Consider the following 19,779-nt stretch of genomic DNA (forward strand, 5'->3'; position numbering starts at 1 on the left):
TCGGAGTCTCCGGATTCTGATTCCGGAACCGAGAATGTTTCCTCTTCGTCGTCGAAACGTTGTTTTGTTGGCGTGGACGCCATTTGTAGACGCCTGGTTTTCGGTCCCTGAGTGTTTTTCTGGACCGGAAGGCTCGAAAGGCCTCACAGGTATCCTCCTTGTGCTCGGGGGACAAGCACAAGTTACAGACCAAGTGCTGATCTGTATAAGGATACTTACTGTGACATTTTGGGCAGAAACGAAACGGGGTCCGTTCCATCGGCTTCGATGTCGCACGCGGTCGGGCCGACCAGGCCCCGATGGAGGAATCGAAGCTACCCCAAAGTCTTCCGATGATCGGTGTCGATGTACCTAACTATCCCGATACCGAACGGAACAATACCGACGCTTTCTTCCGAGATTCTGACTAACTTTCCGAACCGAAACACGGAGCGAAAAGGAATACGTCCGAACCCGACAGCGGAAAAAAACAATCTAAGATGGAGTCGACGCCCATGCGCAATGGAGCCGAAGAGGGAGGAGTCCTTCGGTCCCGTGACCAAAAAAGACTTCTTCGAAGAAAAACAACTTGTAATACTCCGAGCCCAACACCAGGCAGCGGACTGTGCAAAACATGTGTATCTGCAGCAACATATGCCATCGAACAAAAAGGGTTACAAGGCCATTCTGGAAATAATGGACCTCTTGTGAGGGCCAGGCAATGCAGACCAATGGGAAAACCACAGATTAAGCACAGACCAAGGCTCATGGGAAGGACGGCCTCACTAAAGCCCAACTTGAAAAGACACAGTCAAAATAAAGACCCCATGAAGACTGATGTTAAATACACTGTAAAATCAGTAACTACACAGACTAAAAATAATGGCCCATTCCAACAAAATCTTCTCAGGCTACAAGAGCAACCCTTAAACCCATGGGAACCAGGGTATAGAACAATCTTTAGTCAACAAGTTCTCACTAGTATCATTCGCTAAAAATAATAATATATGATAGGCTAAATAACCTTGTGTAGTAAATAACATATTGAGAATAGATTACAACAAACCACCTCGATCAAAAGTGAAAGAAATGCATATATATATATATATATATAAGCAAAGAAAAGAAAAATATAATACTCGCACACTCGGATTTCAGGAACAAAAAAAGATCAGTTTAATCTACACAACGCGTTTCGACTGACACAGCAGCCTTGGTCACGTGACCAAGGCTGCTGTGTCAGTCGAAACGCGTTGTGTAGATTAAACTGTACTCGCACACTCGGATTTCAGGAACAAAAAAAGATCAGTTTAATCTACACAACGCGTTTCGACTGACACAGCAGCCTTGGTCACGTGACCAAGGCTGCTGTGTCAGTCGAAACGCGTTGTGTAGATTAAACTGATCTTTTTTTGTTCCTGAAATCCGAGTGTGCGAGTATTATATTTTTCTTTTCTTTGCTTAATTAATTACCGGCTTGCTCGTGCCGGTTCCCGCACCACCCCTTTGGGCTGATTGAGATCATACTTCGAGTATTTTTGTAGTCATATATATATATATATATATATATATATATATATATATGTAAATTGCATTTAATTACACATAAAGACACACATCCAAATTAAAACACAGTGGAATGTGTTCCCAGTGCCAGAGCCACAACATAGACAAATACGGAAATCATAGAAAAAATATGGACTAATGTATTGGTAACAAGCAACAGTATAGATTTCTCAAATGAATCCATATTGTCATTCCAAAGGTTCCTTGTTTGCTTGTAACGAAATTAAGGGGACACCTGAGAACCCATTAAATAGGGAATGAATAAAAGTGTCTAGTATAGTGAGGCATGCATGCACACCTCATTGAGGTAAAAAACACAAATGTACTCACTCAGGGGACAGGCCAGTCAGTGTCAGCACCCACACTGTACGTATTGCGTAGTGCGGGCCAACTGTCACTGTTAGTTACAAACCGCTCCTGAGGCACCATTTCCTCTCAGCGCCCTCCACATTGATGGAGCCTTTCCAGATGACTGTGGCCCGAGAACCCTATGCTCTGGTTGATTCACAATATATTTTACAGTCCAGGCGCTAATAGTCTGGGGCCTGTCCCCTGAGTGGGTAAATGTGTTTTCACCGCACTGAGGTGTGCGTGTGCGCCCCACTATAATGGACACTTTTATTTATTCCCTATTTATCAGGGGTTCTCAGATGTCCCCATAAAACCCTTGTCCTGATGAGACCCTAGTATTACATGTGAAGGTTCAAACATTGATGACACGCCTAAGTATCAAACAAGCAAGGAACCTTCGGAATGACAATATGGATTACTTTGAGAACTCTATGCTGTTGTTTGTAACCAATACATTCGCCCATATTTATTCTATGATTTTCCTATTTGTCTGGCACTGGGGACACACTGTATTGTGTTTTAATTTGTATGCGTGTCCTTATGTGTAATTCATTGCAATTTACATACATATAAGTTTCTTTCACTTTTGATTAAGGTGGTTTGTTGTGATATATTGTCAATATGTAATTTACTACATTAGGTTATTTAGCTTCCTATCATATGTTTTTTTTTACCAAGTTATACAAAGGAGAACCGTCGTTGCCTAAATATCATTCTAACAAACAGCCATCGAAGCTCAAACTTAAAATAGCCACAAGGAAAGCAACTGAGCAACAATTATTTCAAATGAACCATTCAGTATGATGATAAAGAGGCAATGCGACCATAGACACTGATAACAATATAAAATAATAGAAATATGACTAAGCCGAAAATAAACCATCCAGTCTTCATTTTCTAAAATATCAAGACTTTATGTACTTTTCTACATAAATTAATTAAGATCGATTCCCATATAATGTGATAAGTGTAGAGGACAGGACATACAACTGAAAACCCTGGCACACACTCACAAACTGCCAGTGCCTATACTATCCACACCGTCACAAGGTATTAACTCAATTAAGCAACTGAGCGCGCGCACCACTAAATTGCCTCTAACATGCTTGCATAGTGCGTCATCAAACTAAGACGATAATATGCTATGCATACATTTTTGTATATTAAGCATTCACGGTTGTTATACACATTTCACCACAGTATCCATCACAACATAACGGATTTGGCAGGCCCATTTTTGTCTTTGTGGGGCAACACAGCTATGTAGCTTTTCACTTCAGGCCTACCAAGTTAACTACAGTCCATCAAACCCTTACATTTTTAATGTTTACCTGGTTCTATTTTAGATTCAAAACAATAACCCGTCCTAATTGAGCTCTAGGGCCTTCTGTGATCTGCAATGAGACCATTGTATGACTTCTTGATGGTACTCTGGTAACTTCCTGAGATCATGAATATCTTTCAACTGTGACACTTGTGTGTTTATTCAGCTGACTTCACGAGAATGACCACTAAAAGGATTGGTGAATGTTTGGAAGCATTTTTCCATCTTACAGAGATAAGCAGTTGCTTCCTCGTGGTAAGAATCATGCGAACTAGCAGATTGATGAAACTTGAAATCTGCTACGCATTAAGAAAAAAGCTATTATTTCACTAAGCAGCAATTTAATACTAAAGCTACAGTATTTTAAATATGTAGAATTTCTTTCACATATAGTTTCATCTAAAAAGAAATGATTCCCCAATCAAAGAACATTATTAAATAGATTGTTGAAACAATATTTTAAAAACAAATGTTTTCAGATTAGCACCCCCACCACCCCAAGGAGCAGTTTCAGATGTAGAACAGCTGTCACAGAGTCAAGATTGGTGTGAAAAAAAATTGTAAATTTATTCAAGGCTCACATGGATTGAGGTCACTACATGTCTCTATTAGGAAGGTGGTCTCAGAATCCACCCAACAAAGCTCCAGGGGTTACAGTGTATTGTGCAGTTATCAAGGAAACTGATATTTTGCCTTTAACAATATTTGACCATTTATTTTATAACAAAGTAGAAGTACAACAGAAACCGAAGCAGACTTTAGATTGAAGCAGATACCTTAGTAAAACTCGGATGTTTATGTCTGGTTGATGACAGCTTCAGCTACATGTAGTGAAAAGGTAAAAAATAAAACAGGAACTACTTTTGTGAAGGTATGTCTCGTCTTAGCTGTATCTGTACTACAAAACAGTAAATGATGCAGGTCAATGATGTGTGGAGTGTGTTGCAAAAACGACATTTAATGAAGCATGGACTGCATATCTTCTTGTTTAGGAGTGTAAGCAGGGAAAAACAAGAATATTATACTTTGAATACAACAATTTTAAAATTATATGATAGATGAGGAAATATTTGTTCATGTAAAGCAAAGAAGGGGAAGTTACCTCCTTGTGTTCCGATTTCTGCGTTGTAGGAATCTTTACTTAAGTCATAAATGTTAGAGGAAAGGCCGCCTCTATTCTTGTATCTTGGAACACTTTCAGTTTTATTTTTTACTATATGTGCCAAGGATGCATTTGTAATAGCTTCACAATCCCAGGATGCCTTGTACCTGAAGTTGGCTCAGTTCTTCTTAAAAGGGAGAGATTTTAGAAGTAATATATCCTTCATGTACTGAATACCAGGGGAAGCGGGGCGAAGATCCCCACAATGCAGAGCTTGTAATACAATTAGGCGGCTTTCCATTCTGCATTGATTTTTTTAGATCTATTTTATTGACTCTTCAAATACAACATGCCAACGAACCCCAAGTACAACCAGCCCACCCACCATCGCCCCACCCCCAGCAGTGTTGACACTAGGTCGGCAAGCAAGGCATAATCCCCTTCAGAGCCACTGCAATCCATTGTTCCCCCTTCACTGGGCCAATGTTCCGTTTTCACTGAGTCCTGAGTGGCTGATGAATCCCCATTCTCCCGGCACTCCCCTGGAGTCATCCCCGAGGAGCCTCTTGTACCACCCCTACCACAAGTTCCTCATGAAATGCCATTGGGCTTTCCAAAATCCCCATATTTTAGCGAACTTGTTAGGGCAGACCCGCGCTTTATATATCTGTTCCTCCATCTGCATGTACCAATACATGTTGGTTTGCCACTTACCCACCTTCAGGACGATGCATCACATTTTATCTAGCCATCATTATAGCTATGTTGCAAAACAGTTAAGCGTATTTGTCCAGCATTTGTTCCTCCCAGATGCCAAGCCTTAACAGTTTGGGTGTGAATTCCAGGGGTGTTTCCAGGGCCTCTGTTAGTCTAGATCAGATGCCCGTCCAAAAGGGACCCGAAGTATATGTAGTAATATGCCTCCAGTGTGCACCCTCTTAAACTGTTGGGCAGCTATTCATGGGGAATAGCTGCTTTCTGGTAGAATATGCGCTGTGGAGTATGTTGCCTGGATCGCTATCTCCCTTGGATAGGGGCATGCCTTCCCAAGTTATCATTCTCTAACCTGCCTGGCTCTCTCTCCTATCTGTCTCATAATGTCATTAGTGGGGGGTACTGTTGGCTAGTAGTGTGTTATATATCACAGAGATGGTGTGCCAGTGCAGTGGGGCACTCAACATTCTAATTTCCAGGAGCCTCTCCTCCGTAATTTCCTCATTCGCATCTATGCAGCCACGCAAAAGGTGCTTAACTTGCATGTGTCTCAAGTATTGACTCTGTGCTAATTTGTATTCTGATTGGAGCTCTGCAAAGGTTATCAAGCCTCCTTCCGTCCAGACATCCCCCAGCTTTGATATCCCCAGGGTGTCAATTTGTTTTACCTTCCTCAGCACCCTATAGTGGTGCTAATGCTTCAGCATCCCAGAACAGTGTTTACAAGGTGAGTGTGTCCTGTCACTCAATGTGTTTTTTAGCCCCCTCCTCGCCTTTAATACCACTGCAGTTCAGGGTTGGTATTGTTCTCAATTTCCTCTAGTCATATAGTTGCCTTATGAAGCCCCCCGGGTCCACTGTTCTCTAGTCCACTGTTAGTGAGGGCTCCCTATGGTCCACAAACAACCAATCATTGATGACTACCAATTGAGTGGCTCAGTAATATAGTTGAAAGTTCAACAGTGCAATACCTCCATCAAATACTTTCTTGGTCAGTACCGACATCACTGTTTTTGGGGCTCCACCATCCTACAATAGTAGACTGGTTGTGGCCTCCACCTGCCGAAAGAAGCAGTCTGGAATCTCAAAGAGGATGTTCTGAAGGGCATATAGAATTTGTATAGCTATATCATTTTATATAATGCTGCACGCCCAGAAGGAATATGGAGGGTCTACATCAGTGTCCTAAACCTCAGCTGTAGTCCTTGAACAGCCTGCCCAAGATGTCAAAAAAGGGCTGCTGGTCTTTGGTTACCCATTGTCCAAGGGTGTCCCTTCTGGACCTCCTGCACCACTTTGACAGCTCCATTTGGGATTGGCCCTATGTGGGGGGGGAGGGGGGCGCTCCACTTCTTCTTGCTGTTCATTTCGATTTCTGCTCCTGCCAGTCTGGGGGTCGGTTGCGTTCTCATGCCTCTAGCTTTGGGTAACCTTTGAGTTACAGCCAGTCCCAGACCTCAGCTGTAGTGTTAAAGAAAAGTGATTCCTCAGGCATGGATATTCTAAATTTAGTGCGGAATACCAAGGCATATTTTAGACTCAGACTTTGCTGGTGACTTTTCACTGACAACCAAGTCTTCCAGTGCCTTTGAACTGCTGTGGTGGAGTCCAGGTATATATTAACTTGACTGCCCTCAATTGTACATTGCCCCTAGGCTCGAGCCCTCAGCAGATTGCGATCTCAATCCCTAAAATTCAGTAATCTGGCAAATAACTGTGTTGGTGGTGCCTGTGGGTGTGTTCTACCATGTAGATAGTGGATGCCAGGTCTCCAAGTACCATCACCAGCAGCCACCGTTCCACAAATAACTCTGCGATGGGGCTTTCTGTTTTTCCAGAGATCCTGATCAAGCATACATTGTTGCACCTGGAGCAGCCCTCCACGTCATCTATTCGACTTGTCACAGTTTTCTTTACGACTGTATTTATCACAGCTTGTTGGAATGGTCTGTGACTAGCAGGGAGACCTTGCCCAGGGTTTGTTCTGTTTCCACCACCTTAGCCATCAGTTTTGTTATGGTGTGAATGCAGCAGGCCTACTTCTAGTGCCACAGAATTGATTTTATGTTCCAGTACTGTTTTTGTAATGCAGATTGCCAATAGAATTCGTTCTGTGTGAGCTTCTAGGGAGTTCCTCCACCCGGCAGACCCCTTTCAATTGTCTTTAGGCTCTGTGGCTTGGGTCTTGTGCCATTTTGCTGTGTTTGGGGTGCAACATTGCTCCTGAGCAGTCCCCAATTGTGGTGCTGAGTGTGGCGAGGTGAAAGCTGTGGAGGCCTGTATCGTTACACAAGACTTTGGGTGTCTGTTATGAGGCGGAGAGTGTTGTTGCAATTTAGGATATAGATCTTTGAGGGTTATTGTTGTATTCCTGCCGTACTGGGGTACAACTTGTCTTTATGGCATTCGTTTCTCGGAGTCGCTTGGCAGTATGTTCCAAGCTCATCTAGCAGGCTGGGCGTGTAGTGGCAGGCAGGGGCTCCACATCTGTGGGGTTGCTTGCTTTCCTTAGGGGGAAGATGGCACCTGGGTATAAGCAGTGGGCCCATCCGTTTCACTTGGGAAGATCAGGGATTTCATTTCGGGTTAGCGCTATACTCTCTAACTCCGTGTCAGGCTGGGACCATGCTGCTCAGCTCAGTTGGCTCCCTCCACCTGCCCCTATATCACCCTCTGAGGCCGCCAAACCAGGCTGAAATGTTTCTGCCTGTGCAATGGGGCATAAGGAGCTGCTATTTGGGGCCCCACTGCCTTTTGGATACTTGCACTCTGGGCACCACAGCAGGAGAGAGTGTCCTGGGATCTACAAGGGCTTTGCGCATCCTGCTTGAGTAAGCTGATGTTTCACCTGGGCTGGGCCCCGCTCCCTCAGTTTCTGGCCATGCATGGCCTCAATCTCTGTCCGGGACTTCGGCTACATTAATTGCTCACTGGTTGCTTTCAAACTGTGCTGGGCACTTACCGGTGGGGCTCCAGCTGCTCTTTCTCCTAGTGTGCAGCAGGCGATGGTGGGCTGTGGTCTGCTCTCCCACAGGCTTAATTAATGCTTGGGAGCCTCCTTAGTATGGGGGTGGGTTTCCGTGGCCTCACTCAAGACTACCATGCAATTAAGTGGAAGGTTCAAATGTCTATATAGCACGAACCCAGGAACTATTCTGTTAAGTTTAATGATATCAGGTTGTGATGGAACACCTGGCCTTGGAGTGTAGGCAGAAGGTTTAGTCTGCATTGAAGCCTCTTGTATGGGTCCTGAGCAGCAGGTCTGGATACTACCACTGTCTCGGTCATTCTGAAGCAACTTGATTCAGCTTGGCTTTGGAGCACCGCGGTTTGGTCAAGAGTGTTGGTGGAAAAGCGTAAAGACATTTCCTTGACCACTTCATCAAAAGAGTATTGCCTGGAAAGCCCAGTTATTGATTCCTGGAGGTGGATCATGAACATGTTTTGTTTCAAGATGTAGCAACCAGATCTATCTGCAGAAAGCCCCGCCTGCAAATAGTGCCTCTAGGACGCCATCACAGATGACTCATTTGTGGTTTTCTTTAAAATGCTTGCTTAGCACATTGGGTTGAAAATTATGCATTCCCGGACATGAATGTTTTAATGGGTAAGTTTCTCACTAGACGCCAAATCCAGATTGCTTCAGCTTCCAGGGAGAGTCTGATCTGATTTCTGTGTGCTTGTTTAGGTAGTACACTGTGTTGAGATTGTCCAATTAAATAAGAATAGTTTTTACTTTTAGAGATGGCAGGAACATTTTGTAAGCTAGATGTACAGCTCTTAGATCCAGGTAATTGATCTGATAATGAGTCTCTGTATCTGTCCACAAGCCTTGCACTTTCAGAGGTTCAAGATGTGCTTTCCAGCGTACCATTAAAGCATGTGTCAAAATCAACTTAACAGGAAGACCCTGGTGAAACAGGACCCTTTCAGTAAATTTATTCACTTGCACCAGGTAAGAAAATGACTCACAGCAATACAGAGATAGATCCTACTCTTCCAGTTGTCTTCCATTTGCGTCCACTGACCTACCAGACACTACTGTGCAGGCTTGATATTTAGTTTGGCACTGGGGACAAAGAAAAAGCATGACACCATTGACGCGAGAAGGGAAGATACTTGCCAAGCCATGGAGTCAACCTTTGGAGGATTTGCTGATATTTCTGAGAAGTAGAGGAGCATCGCTCTGCCAAAGAAAACATTTTTCCTTGGTTTTTATCCAGGTTAGCATTTGAACTGGCTTTGATGTGGGTTTGGTTAAGCTCATGTGGGGGCCCAAACTCATCAGCTGTCAAGTTGCCTTGAAAAAGTCTTGTAAGGATCTTTTTGGTTGCTGACTTTTATTAGCTAATCATCCACGTAGGGATAAATGGAAAATATTGTTTAAAGAATGTTCTCAGTCAAAATGAAGAACTATCTACTAGTAAAGAGACCCTGCACCACAAATCTTGTGCTTCCTGGGGTGCAGGAGTATGTATCCTGGAGTATACCACACACATCCAGACTCCTTGGTTTAGTTGAGGAAATAACTGAGGAAGTGCCAGCATTAGAAATGTTTCTCTCTTGAGCTAATTATGTTCTAGTTTCAGATTGGCAACTGGTCTGAGTTCTGCCTTTAGTACCTTTTTTGCACCCGGAGCATCTGGAATACACCCCTATTCCTCCATGTAACATAGGAACCAGTTCCATTGCTCTTTAAGAGTGTGAAGTTTCAGGTTGCCTTAGTTTGAGATGAATTGTGGGTATAACCTTTGGTGAAATTGATGATTGTGGTGTCCTGAAACAAACGGCATTACCATTTCGAACATTAACTAACACTCTGTTGTCACTGGTTATGCTTTGCAAAACGTTTAGATGGCATAGAATGGCCCAAATAGGGACAGGGGGACAAAGAGAATCACTGCTTTGTTGCCAGAAGAGGTTTCCCAGTTGAATTGGGCTGCTGAGATATATATACACACACATATACACCTATATACACCTATATACACACGCACAATCATGCAGTGCTACATAGTCTATTAATGTTCAACTGTCCAAACCCAACAGTTTGAAATTTAAATCCTTCCTCCACACCCTTCCCTGATTCTGAGTGGTGTCTTGCGTGTCTCGGAGGAAGAATAGAGAGAGGCAGGGGCCGGAGGTCCAAGTGCTGGGGAGCCCAATCCTGCAGGACTCGTAGGTTGTTTCACAGGGTCACCCACGCACGCTTCCTGCCCTAGCCTATATCTATTGGTCCAGTTAGGGTGGTGGCTCTAGGTCTCATTTCTTAAGTACTCGAGCCTCTGTTACTATGGGGAAGGGGCTCTTACTGTGCACGGGTACTATTTTCTTCATTCACTACCTCTTTTGTCACCTCTACCAAGTTATCTTAAGCTTGGGTGAAGACCAATGTTTCCCTACCGCGTCTAGCCTCTTAAAGGAGCAGATCCCACTCCTACTCTGCCCAGCGAAGAAGGTCTGTCCTCCATCTGCTTAGTTGTAGGCCAGGGGTGCCTTCCACTTCATTGTTATGGACAGTTTGGCTAGTATTCGGGCCAGATCTATGAAATAGGTTGGTAGTTTTTTTTTCATAGGATGGAGAAAGGCCCCAAGATACAAGTCACCAGTGTTGTGTCGATGTTTCCGTCCCAAAAAACCGTTAGAGAGAGGCAATCCCGCACGATGTGTAGCATCCCCGCCACCTCTTGGGGGCATCTGAGGCAAGTGTGAGCTGTGTTAGGTAAGTAAGTGGTGAGTGTGCTGGGGGTGATGTATGTCCTTTGCCATTTATGGTATTGGATTAGTTTATATTGAGTAATGTGCAGTACTTTTGGGTCCAATACTAGGATTCTGGTCCATTCTTCCTCACAGAGTGCGGTGCCCACACTGTCTTCCCATTTCTGTTTGAGGTGCATTAGCGGGCATATCATATTTGCTTTCAGCATTTGGTATAGGCCCAATATTAATCCATACGTGGCCCCACAGGAGCAAATGTAGCTGTATGCGTGATGCAGTGTGGGTTCAGCACCTTTCCTCCCCCAGTGTTGTTTCAAAGCCTCCACCAGGGCACCACACGTTAAGAAGTGGCCCGCCGAGATTTCGCATTCTTCTCATAATTCAGCTAACAATAATGGGTCTCTCTTACAGTACAAATCCCATACTGTTTCTATCCCAAGGTTTGCCCACCGCGTCCTCCAGGTTGTTGTGGCATGAGGTTGGTCAGGACTCAGAATGGGGGCTTGGGTGCATAAGGTGTGTGGAGAGTTGGATTTTTGCACGGCCCGTTTAACAACAATATCTCACCACTCTGAAACTGCTGTAATTTCTTGATGGCTGTCGCTTGGGGCTACACACAAGGACAACAAGTCCATACAGATGGTATCAATGATGAGAGGTTCCTGCAGCCCCTGTGGAGCTGTCCAAATCCACTGAAGAAGCCATTTTAATAGAGCCATAAGGTAGTACGTTTTGAAGTCTGGGTGCCCAGTCCCCCACCGGTCATTGGGAGCATCAATTTTGTCAGGGCTATCCTCTCTCTTCCCCGATCCCTATACCAGTTCTGTCAAGATTGTGTCTAATTCTTTAAATTTACCTCTGGGAATAAGTATTGGTAGTGTTGTAAAGTAATCATGCAAACGGGGCAGTGCCACCATTTGGCTATAGCTATTCTACCAACCACCGAGATGGAGAGCGTGTTCTAAAAGGCCATACTCGATCGAAAGGCTCCAGTTGCCTCCCCACAAGTCCCCCTCTAGCAGGTCATTATGAATTCTGTAAATTTATATTCTAAGGTATTTTTTCAAGGTTGGTTCCCAGCACATATCTTGCATGTTCGGCATGCCATCAAGTAGGGCCCGAATCAGAATTAAACAGGTCTTGAGACTATGTGTGACCAAATTCAGTGACAAGTTTTACTGCACTTTGCAGGTGTTCCTGCTCTTATCTAAGGACTAACAGCATATCGTCTGCATAGACTGATATATATCCCCCTAAGAAGGTATGCCTATGAAGTACTGTCCCAGGCGGGCTCGATATGGCAGAGGTTCTACTCCTATAGCAAATAATAAGGAAGATGAGGGACAACCCTGTTGTTTGCCCCTCTCCACTGACCATTTTTCCTAGATCACCTGTCCCGTTCAGACTCTTGCTGTGGGAGAAGAGATGAGGAGTCGCATCCACCCCAGAAATCAGCCCCACAATCCCATGTGACACATATTGTTATGCAAGTAGTTCCATTTGAGGCTGTCAAATGCCTTTTCTATATCAACTGACATGAGTACCACCTCCTTCGGGACATCTGGCTCATCCAGTAAGAGGGTCAACAGCCTCCTAATGTTTAATGCTGTGTTGCGGCTTGGGATGAAACCATTCTGATCCAGGTGGATCAGTGTCTGCATGTGGGGAGGAGTCTTTGGGTGAGGATGCTGCTTAGGATTTTGTAGTCTATGTTTAACATAGACAATGGCCTGTAGGTCATCAATTAAGTGGGTGGTTTTCCAGGTTTTGGTAGGTAGATTATTAGTGCCTCCCGTAGCCAGCTGGGTAACAAGCGTGCTTCCTTGGCCTCACAATTTAGGGAGCCCAGATGGGGGGGCCAGGAATTCAATGTAGGTTGAAAATAATTCTACTGGGAGACCATCCGTGCTGGGAACTTTGACCTGGGCCATGAGCTTTACCTCTGCTTTTATTTTGTCCTCTGTTATATCCACACCCAGTTATAGCGCATCCTCTGTTGTAAGGTGACAGGTGGGCAGTCCCTCTAAGAAACATTGTATACTGTCCTCCCCATCCCAAATGGGGCTAGTATATAGCCTGATGTAATACTCAGCAAAGGCTTGATTCATTTGATCCTGTCTATAGAGCCTAGTGCCACTGAAGGAGTTTATTTCTGGTATCTGCTGCAAGCCCCTTTTACTAGTTAAAAACATTGCTTTTGATGGTATTGTTGCTGCTGCTCTCTATAAGGCCATGGAGGAGATTGAACCCTCTGTTTGTATTAGGTCCTTCTCCCATCCCTTCTGTATTTTGATCTGTAGAATATTTTAGCCTCGTCAAAAAAGACTGCTTTTAAAGTCTTCATCTTAGACTTCATGTGCTACATTTCATTGTCAGCCTGTGGTTTGAAAAGTACAACATCTCTGAACGGAAGGTTCATAATGTTTTGCTGGGCATCATTCTTAAGAGTTTTTAGTCTGAGCAAGGAAGAGCTGCAATGCAGAAGTAGTAAAAGTCATAAACATATACGTGTGTGATTAGTTTTAGTAACTATACACAGTGGTTTGATAATAAAATACCCAGCCAGTTGTTTGAAGGTAACACATTCATCCTTCTAGTGACATTACAAGTCAAAACTACCACCTCTATAAACTTATGTTATCATATTTGACTACTATGTGGGCCTGTATAATGGAAATATAAAGAGACCAAAAGTTAGAGTTACATGCTGAAGGTTGTGCAATGACACATTACTATTTATTGATGTAATTAACTGGCGGTGCTTCTCACATTGAGAAGAATAAAAAGGGGAGCAACTTAGGACAGGAGATCATGGATAAGTAGAAGGAGAGGTTTGATTATTGCAAAGGAAATACACTTGATGTATCTCTTCAACTACAGAACAGGTGCTCAAATATGATTTGAAACCCCACGTAATATCTGCAGGTTCAAAGTGGAAAATAGATTCACCTTTTATAACCTGGTGTAAAATGCCCAATCCCATCAGACCAAAAAACTACAATGGCGCCACCCCTTTGACAAATCCTGGGTAAAAAGCTCAGATTTCAAATCTAACAAAGGCATCAGCAAACACTACAGGTTTAGACTTTGTGAGTAATGAAGCGGCACAAAAAAATCTCATCTGAATGTTCTAGGGACCCTTAAAGATATACAATGTTTTACTGAGGCTCTTGCACAAAGTAAAGTCTGCATTGTTTTGTACAACGAGAATCCTGAAACAAATGGTCATAGATTGATATAAGGACATTGCTATGTTGTAGAGTTTCATCAGGTTTCCTTAACTTTGCAATTTTTTCAGCTGCACAACAATCCCATAGGGTGCTAACACAAAAACTAAATAGAACTAGTCTGTTAAAAAGTACCTTCCTGTAGTACTGTAGCTAGAAAACAGTACTACCTTCGACTCACCTATATACTCCCCACTGTACTTGTTTTTAGGACTTAATTCTGTCCCGCAGCAGTGTTGCTACAGCTGCCATCATTAACTGCATTAAATGCATTGTCTATTACAAAGTTTTATTTATTTACTATAAAATAATTTTCCTCTTGGCTTCGATTTTAATGGCAAGCCAAACAACATCTACAGGCAGCTGATTCCTTCCCTGCACCGTGTTTAGAACTGTGGTGATCTGAGTCATATGCCTATGTGTAAGTTGTCTTCCCAAGGTAATAATAACATTAGGAATCATCAATTGCCCCTCAGAAGGATCAGAGACAGTAAATCCTTTCTCTGCTTATAAGATGTTCACACAAGTGGGAGATATGTGTTCACTCACCTGGCTTTCCACGAGCATAGCCATGTCCATAAACATGTCGTGTAGTTCTCGGATGCTTGTCTCCAGCTTGATTATCTCACTGTGTCTTGTCTCGATTTCGTTCAGTGCCTGTTTTGTGATGTTTGAATCCATGATAATCTGTGAGTAAGAGACCGCATGTTAAAAGGAAGTGCATGTGAGAGCAGTCGGTCAGCATGAAAGCAGCCAATGAATCAATGAACATAATGGGACTTTGAAAGACAGCTGTGAAAGAGAAGGGGGAGAGGAAGATTTATTTTATTTATATACACACACCGAGGCTTCCCTTGACTGACTTTACATGTTTATTGTTTTGGTACTGGTGGGGTAAATGTCAGCTGTGATCTCCTGGGCCCTCAGCAAGAATTTTTCAGCTTGTTGTGAAAGCACAATTTGATCCTATCCCAGTAATAGGAGAGTGGAAAATAATTTGTGTTTAGAATGCTTAAAAGCAGGTTATCAGTGGTATTTTGCTTACATAAATTACAAAAAAGCGTTATAAAGCGAGGTAGCATGCAGAAGAATATGTTTCATTGATTACTTTTTATGGCCGCAATTAGCCTCATTTAACTTGTGTCTGTTTCTAAACAGAATTAGATCTAGGAGGAATGTAACAAATGTCAACGAAGCTAATCTGTGAAGTTAAATAGCGGGGGGTCAACATGCTGCCTACCAGTGCTAAAGCAGCAACACTGCATATTGTCAAAACAATCTCCAATAACGCCTATAAAATGGTGATGATGGCCATAATTTCCCTCACAAAGCCACTTAACTACTTTTTTCTTGCTTCAAGGTTGCTTTCTCCGCAAACTAAATCTAAACATTACAATGAGTTGCTTTATCGTTGGTGAACTCTAGCATTCTTAAGAAAACACTTTAGAACTGAGCATCATCTCTGGGATGCTAGTACAACAGAGTGAGCGAAAAACAGCCCAAAATGAAAATGTCACTTACCCAGTGTACATCTGTTCGTGGCATTAGTCGCTGCAGATTCACATGTTTGGCACAGTCCGCTGCTTGGTGTTGGGCTCGGAGTATTACAAGTTGTTTTTCTTCGAAGAAGTCTTTTTGGTCACGGGACCGAAGGACTCCTCCCTCTTTGGCTCCATTGCGCATGGGCGTCGACTCCATCTTAGATTGTTTTCCCCGCAGAGGGTGAGGATGGAGTTGTTTGGTATAAATAGTGCCCATGCAATGGAGTGAATATGTATGTATGATAAGAGTTTCTAAAAATTATTTACAAATGTTCAGATGTTTAAGGTTTATGATCTACTTCTAAACGGCTACAGGCTTCCCGGGGAGGTGGGAGGGTACATGTGAATCTGCAGCGACTAATGCCACGAACAGATGTACACTGGGTAAGTGACATTTTCAGTTCGATGGCATATGTCGCTGCAGATACACATGTTTGGCATAGACTGTAAAGCAGTTACCTCCCCTAAAAGCGGTGGTTTAGCCTGTAGGAGTTGAAGTAGTTTGGAATAATGTTCTTAGTACAGCTTGGCCCACTGTAGCTTGTTGTGCATTTAGTACGTCTACACAGTAGTGTTTAGTAAACGTATGAGGCGTAGACCAGGTTGCAGCCTTACATATTTCGCTCATAGGAATGTTTCCTAGAAAGGCCATTGTAGCACCTTTCTTTCTGGTTGAGTGTGCCTTTGGTGTAATAGGCAATTCTCTTTTGGCTTTAAGATAGCATGTTTGAATGCACCTGACTATCCATCTAGCAATGCCTTGTTTAGAGATTGGATTTCCTATGTGTGGTTTTTGAAAAGCTATGAACAGTTGTTTTGTTTTCCTGATTAGCTTTGTTCTGTCAATGTAATACATTAGTGCTCTTTTGATGTCCAATGTATGTAGTGCCCTTTCAGCCACAGAATTTGGTTGTGGGAAGAACACTGGCAATTCTACTGTTTGATTTAAATGGAATGGTGAGATTACTTTTGGCAGAAATTTAGGATTTGTTCTTAGAACTATTTTATTGTTGTGTATTTGAATAAATGGTTCTTGTATGGTAAATGCCTGTATTTCACTTACTCTTCTGAGGGATGTGATTGCAATGAGAAATGCGACCTTCCAGGTTAGATATTGCATTTCACAGGAATGCATGGGTTCGAAAGGGGGACCCATGAGTCTTGTTAAGACGATGTTAAGGTTCCATGAAGGAACTGGTGGTGTTCTTGGTGGTATAATTCTTTTTAGCCCTTCCATGAATGCTTTAATAACTGGTATTCTAAATAGAGACGATGAATGAGTAGTTTGTAGGTAAGCAGATATAGCTGCGAGGTGTATTTTTATAGATGAAAAAGCGAGATTCGCTTTTTGCAAATGTAGTAAGTATCCTACTATGTCTTTAGTAGAGGCATGTACTGGTTGTATTTGATTGGCATGGCAGTAGTAAACAAATCTTTTCCACTTAGATGCATAGCAGTGTCTAGTGGAAGGTTTTCTAGCTTGTTTTATGACCTCCATGCATTCTTGTGTGAGGTCCAAGTGTCCAAATTCTAGGATTTCAGGAGCCAAATTGCCAGATTCAATGATGCTGGGTTTGGATGTCTGATCTGTTGTTTGTGTTGTGTTAACAGATCTGGCCTGTTGGGTAGTTTGACATGCGGTACTAGTGAAAGGTCTAGTAGAGTTGTATACCAAGGTTGTCTTGCCCATGTGGGTGCTATCAGTATGAGTTTGAGTTGGTTTTGACTCAACTTGTTTACTAGATATGGAAGGAGAGGGAGAGGGGGAAAAGCGTACGCAAATATCCCTGACCAATTCATCCATAGAGCATTGCCTTGTGATTCGCGGTGTGGGTACCTGGATGCGAAGTTTTGGCATTTTGAGTTTTCTCTTGTTGCGAACAAATCTATCTGGGGTGTTCCCCAAATTTGAAAGTACTTGTTCAGAACTTGGGGGTGAATTTCCCATTCGTGGACTTGTTGGTGGTCTCGCGAAAGGTTGTCTGCTAGTTGGTTTTGTATTCCTGGAATAAATTGTGCTATTAGGCGAATGTTGTTGTGAATCGCCCACTGCCAAATTTTTTGTGTTAGGAGGCACAATTGTGTTGAGTGTGTTCCTCCTTGTTTGTTTAGATAATACATTGTTGTCATGTTGTCTGTTTTGACAAGAATGTATTTGTGTGTTATTATGGGTTGGAAGGCTTTTAACGCTAGAAATACTGCCAACAGTTCTAGGTAATTGATATGAAGTTTTGTTTCGTGTATATCCCATTGTCCTTGAATGCTGTGGTGATTGAGGTGTGCTCCCCACCCTGTCATGGAAGCATCTGTTGTTATAACGTATTGAGGCACTGGGTCCTGAAATGTCCGCCCTTTGTTTAAATTTTTGCTGTTCCACCATAGAAGCGAGAGGTATGTTTGGCGGTCTACCAACACCAGATTTTGAAGTTGACCCTGTGCCTGTGACCATTGTGATGCTAGACACTGTTGTAAGGGTCGCATGTGTAGTCTTGCGTTTGGGACAATGGCTATGCATGATGACATCATGCCTAGAAGTTTTAGCACAAGTTTTGCTTGTATTTTTTGGTTTGGAAACATAGCACTTATTAGCTTGTGGAATGCTTGCACTCTTTGTGGACTTGGAGTGGCAATTCCTTTTGATGTGTTGATGGTTGCTCCTAGATATTGTTGTGTTTGACACGGTTCTAGGTGTGATTTTGTGTAGTTGATGGAAAACCCCAGTTTGTGAAGGGTTTGTATGACAAAGGTGGTGTCGTTTGCGCATTTTTTTACTGTGTTGGTTTTGATTAGCCAGTCGTCTAGGTAAGGGAACACATGTATCTGTTGTCTCCTGATGTGTGCTGCTACTACTGCTAGACATTTTGTGAACACTCTTGGTGCAGTTGTTATTCCGAATGGCAACACCTTGAACTGGTAATGTATTCCTTTGAATACGAACCGTAGGTACTTTCTGTGAGAAGGGTGTATTGGTATATGAAAGTACGCATCCTTTAGGTCTAATGTGGTCATGTAATCTTGCTTTTTGAGCAGTGGAATGATGTCTTGTAGTGTGACCATGTGAAAATGGTCCGATATGATGTAGGTATTTAGTGTCCTGAGATCTAATATTGGTCTTAATGTTTCGTCTCTTTTTGGAATTAGAAAGTACAGGGAGTAAACTCCTGTGTTTTTTTGTTGTACTGGTACTAATTCTATTGCATCCTTTTGCAGTAGTGCTTGAACTTCTAGTCCTAAAAGTTCTAAATGATGTTGTGACATTTTGCGTGTTTTGGGGGGGATGTTTGGTGGGAAGTTGTGGAATTCTATGCAATAGCCATGTTGGATTATTGCTAATACCCAATTGTCTGTTGTAATCTGTTGCCAAGCTTGGTAGAATTGGCTTAGTCTTCCCCCCACTGGTGTTGAGTGAAGGGGTTGCGTGACTTGAAAGTCACTGTTTAGGTGGAGGTGTTTTTGGAGTCTGGAATCTTCCCCTACTCCTTGGGAATTGACCCCCCCGATATCCCCTGAAACCACCCCTTTGGAAGGAACCCTGATATGGTGTGGTTCTTGATTGTTGGCTGGTGGTGTCTGTGGGTTGGCCACGAAACCCCCCTCTAAATGGAGTTTTTCTGAAAGTGCCTCTGCTCTGCGGGGAGTAGAGTGCGCCCATGGCTTTGGCCGTGTCTGTGTCCTTTTTAAGTTTTTCAATGGCTGTATCCACTTCCGAGCCAAACAGTTGTTTCTCGTTGAAGGGCATATTAAGGACAGCCTGCTGGATTTCAGGTTTGAAGCCTGAAGTGCGTAGCCAAGCGTGTCTCCTTATGGTGACAGCAGTGTTGACTGTTCTTGCTGCAGTATCGGCTGCGTCTAGTGAAGAGCGGATTTGATTGTTTGAGATCGTTTGTCCCTCTTCCACTATTTGCTGCGCCCTTTTTTGGTATTCCTGGGGAAGATGGTCTACGAGAAGTTGCATCTCGTCCCAGTGTGCGCGGTCATATCTGGCCAGCAGCGCTTGTGAATTTGCGATGCGCCACTGGTTGGCTGCCTGTGACGCCACTCTTTTCCCTGCCGCGTCAAATTTTCTGCTTTCTTTGTCCGGAGGTGGGGCGTCGCCAGATGTATGTGAATTTGCTCTTTTGCGAGCTGCCCCTACTACCACAGAGTCGGGTGGTAACTGTGAAGTAATAAACACTGGGTCTGTGGGTGGTGGTTTGTATTTCTTATCCACCCTTGGGGTGATGGCTCTTGATTTTACGGGCTCCTCAAAAATTTGTT

The 19,779-nt window shown here is 43.2% G+C and overlaps 1 protein-coding gene across 1 annotated transcript in view; it reads right to left on the reverse strand.

Annotated features, from left to right (window-relative positions):
• Positions 1-19,779, reverse strand: part of STX1A (syntaxin 1A) — a 702,444-nt gene that overhangs the window by 80,418 nt on the left and 602,247 nt on the right. The window contains exon 8 of the mRNA XM_069226788.1: positions 14,531-14,668. Coding sequence (XP_069082889.1) covers positions 14,531-14,668 — 138 coding nt within the window. The remainder of the gene's footprint in view (positions 1-14,530; positions 14,669-19,779) is intronic.

The sequence above is a fragment of the Pleurodeles waltl genome, chromosome 3_2 (genome assembly GCF_031143425.1).
Source record: "Pleurodeles waltl isolate 20211129_DDA chromosome 3_2, aPleWal1.hap1.20221129, whole genome shotgun sequence".
Taxonomy (NCBI): Eukaryota; Metazoa; Chordata; class Amphibia; order Caudata; family Salamandridae; genus Pleurodeles; species Pleurodeles waltl.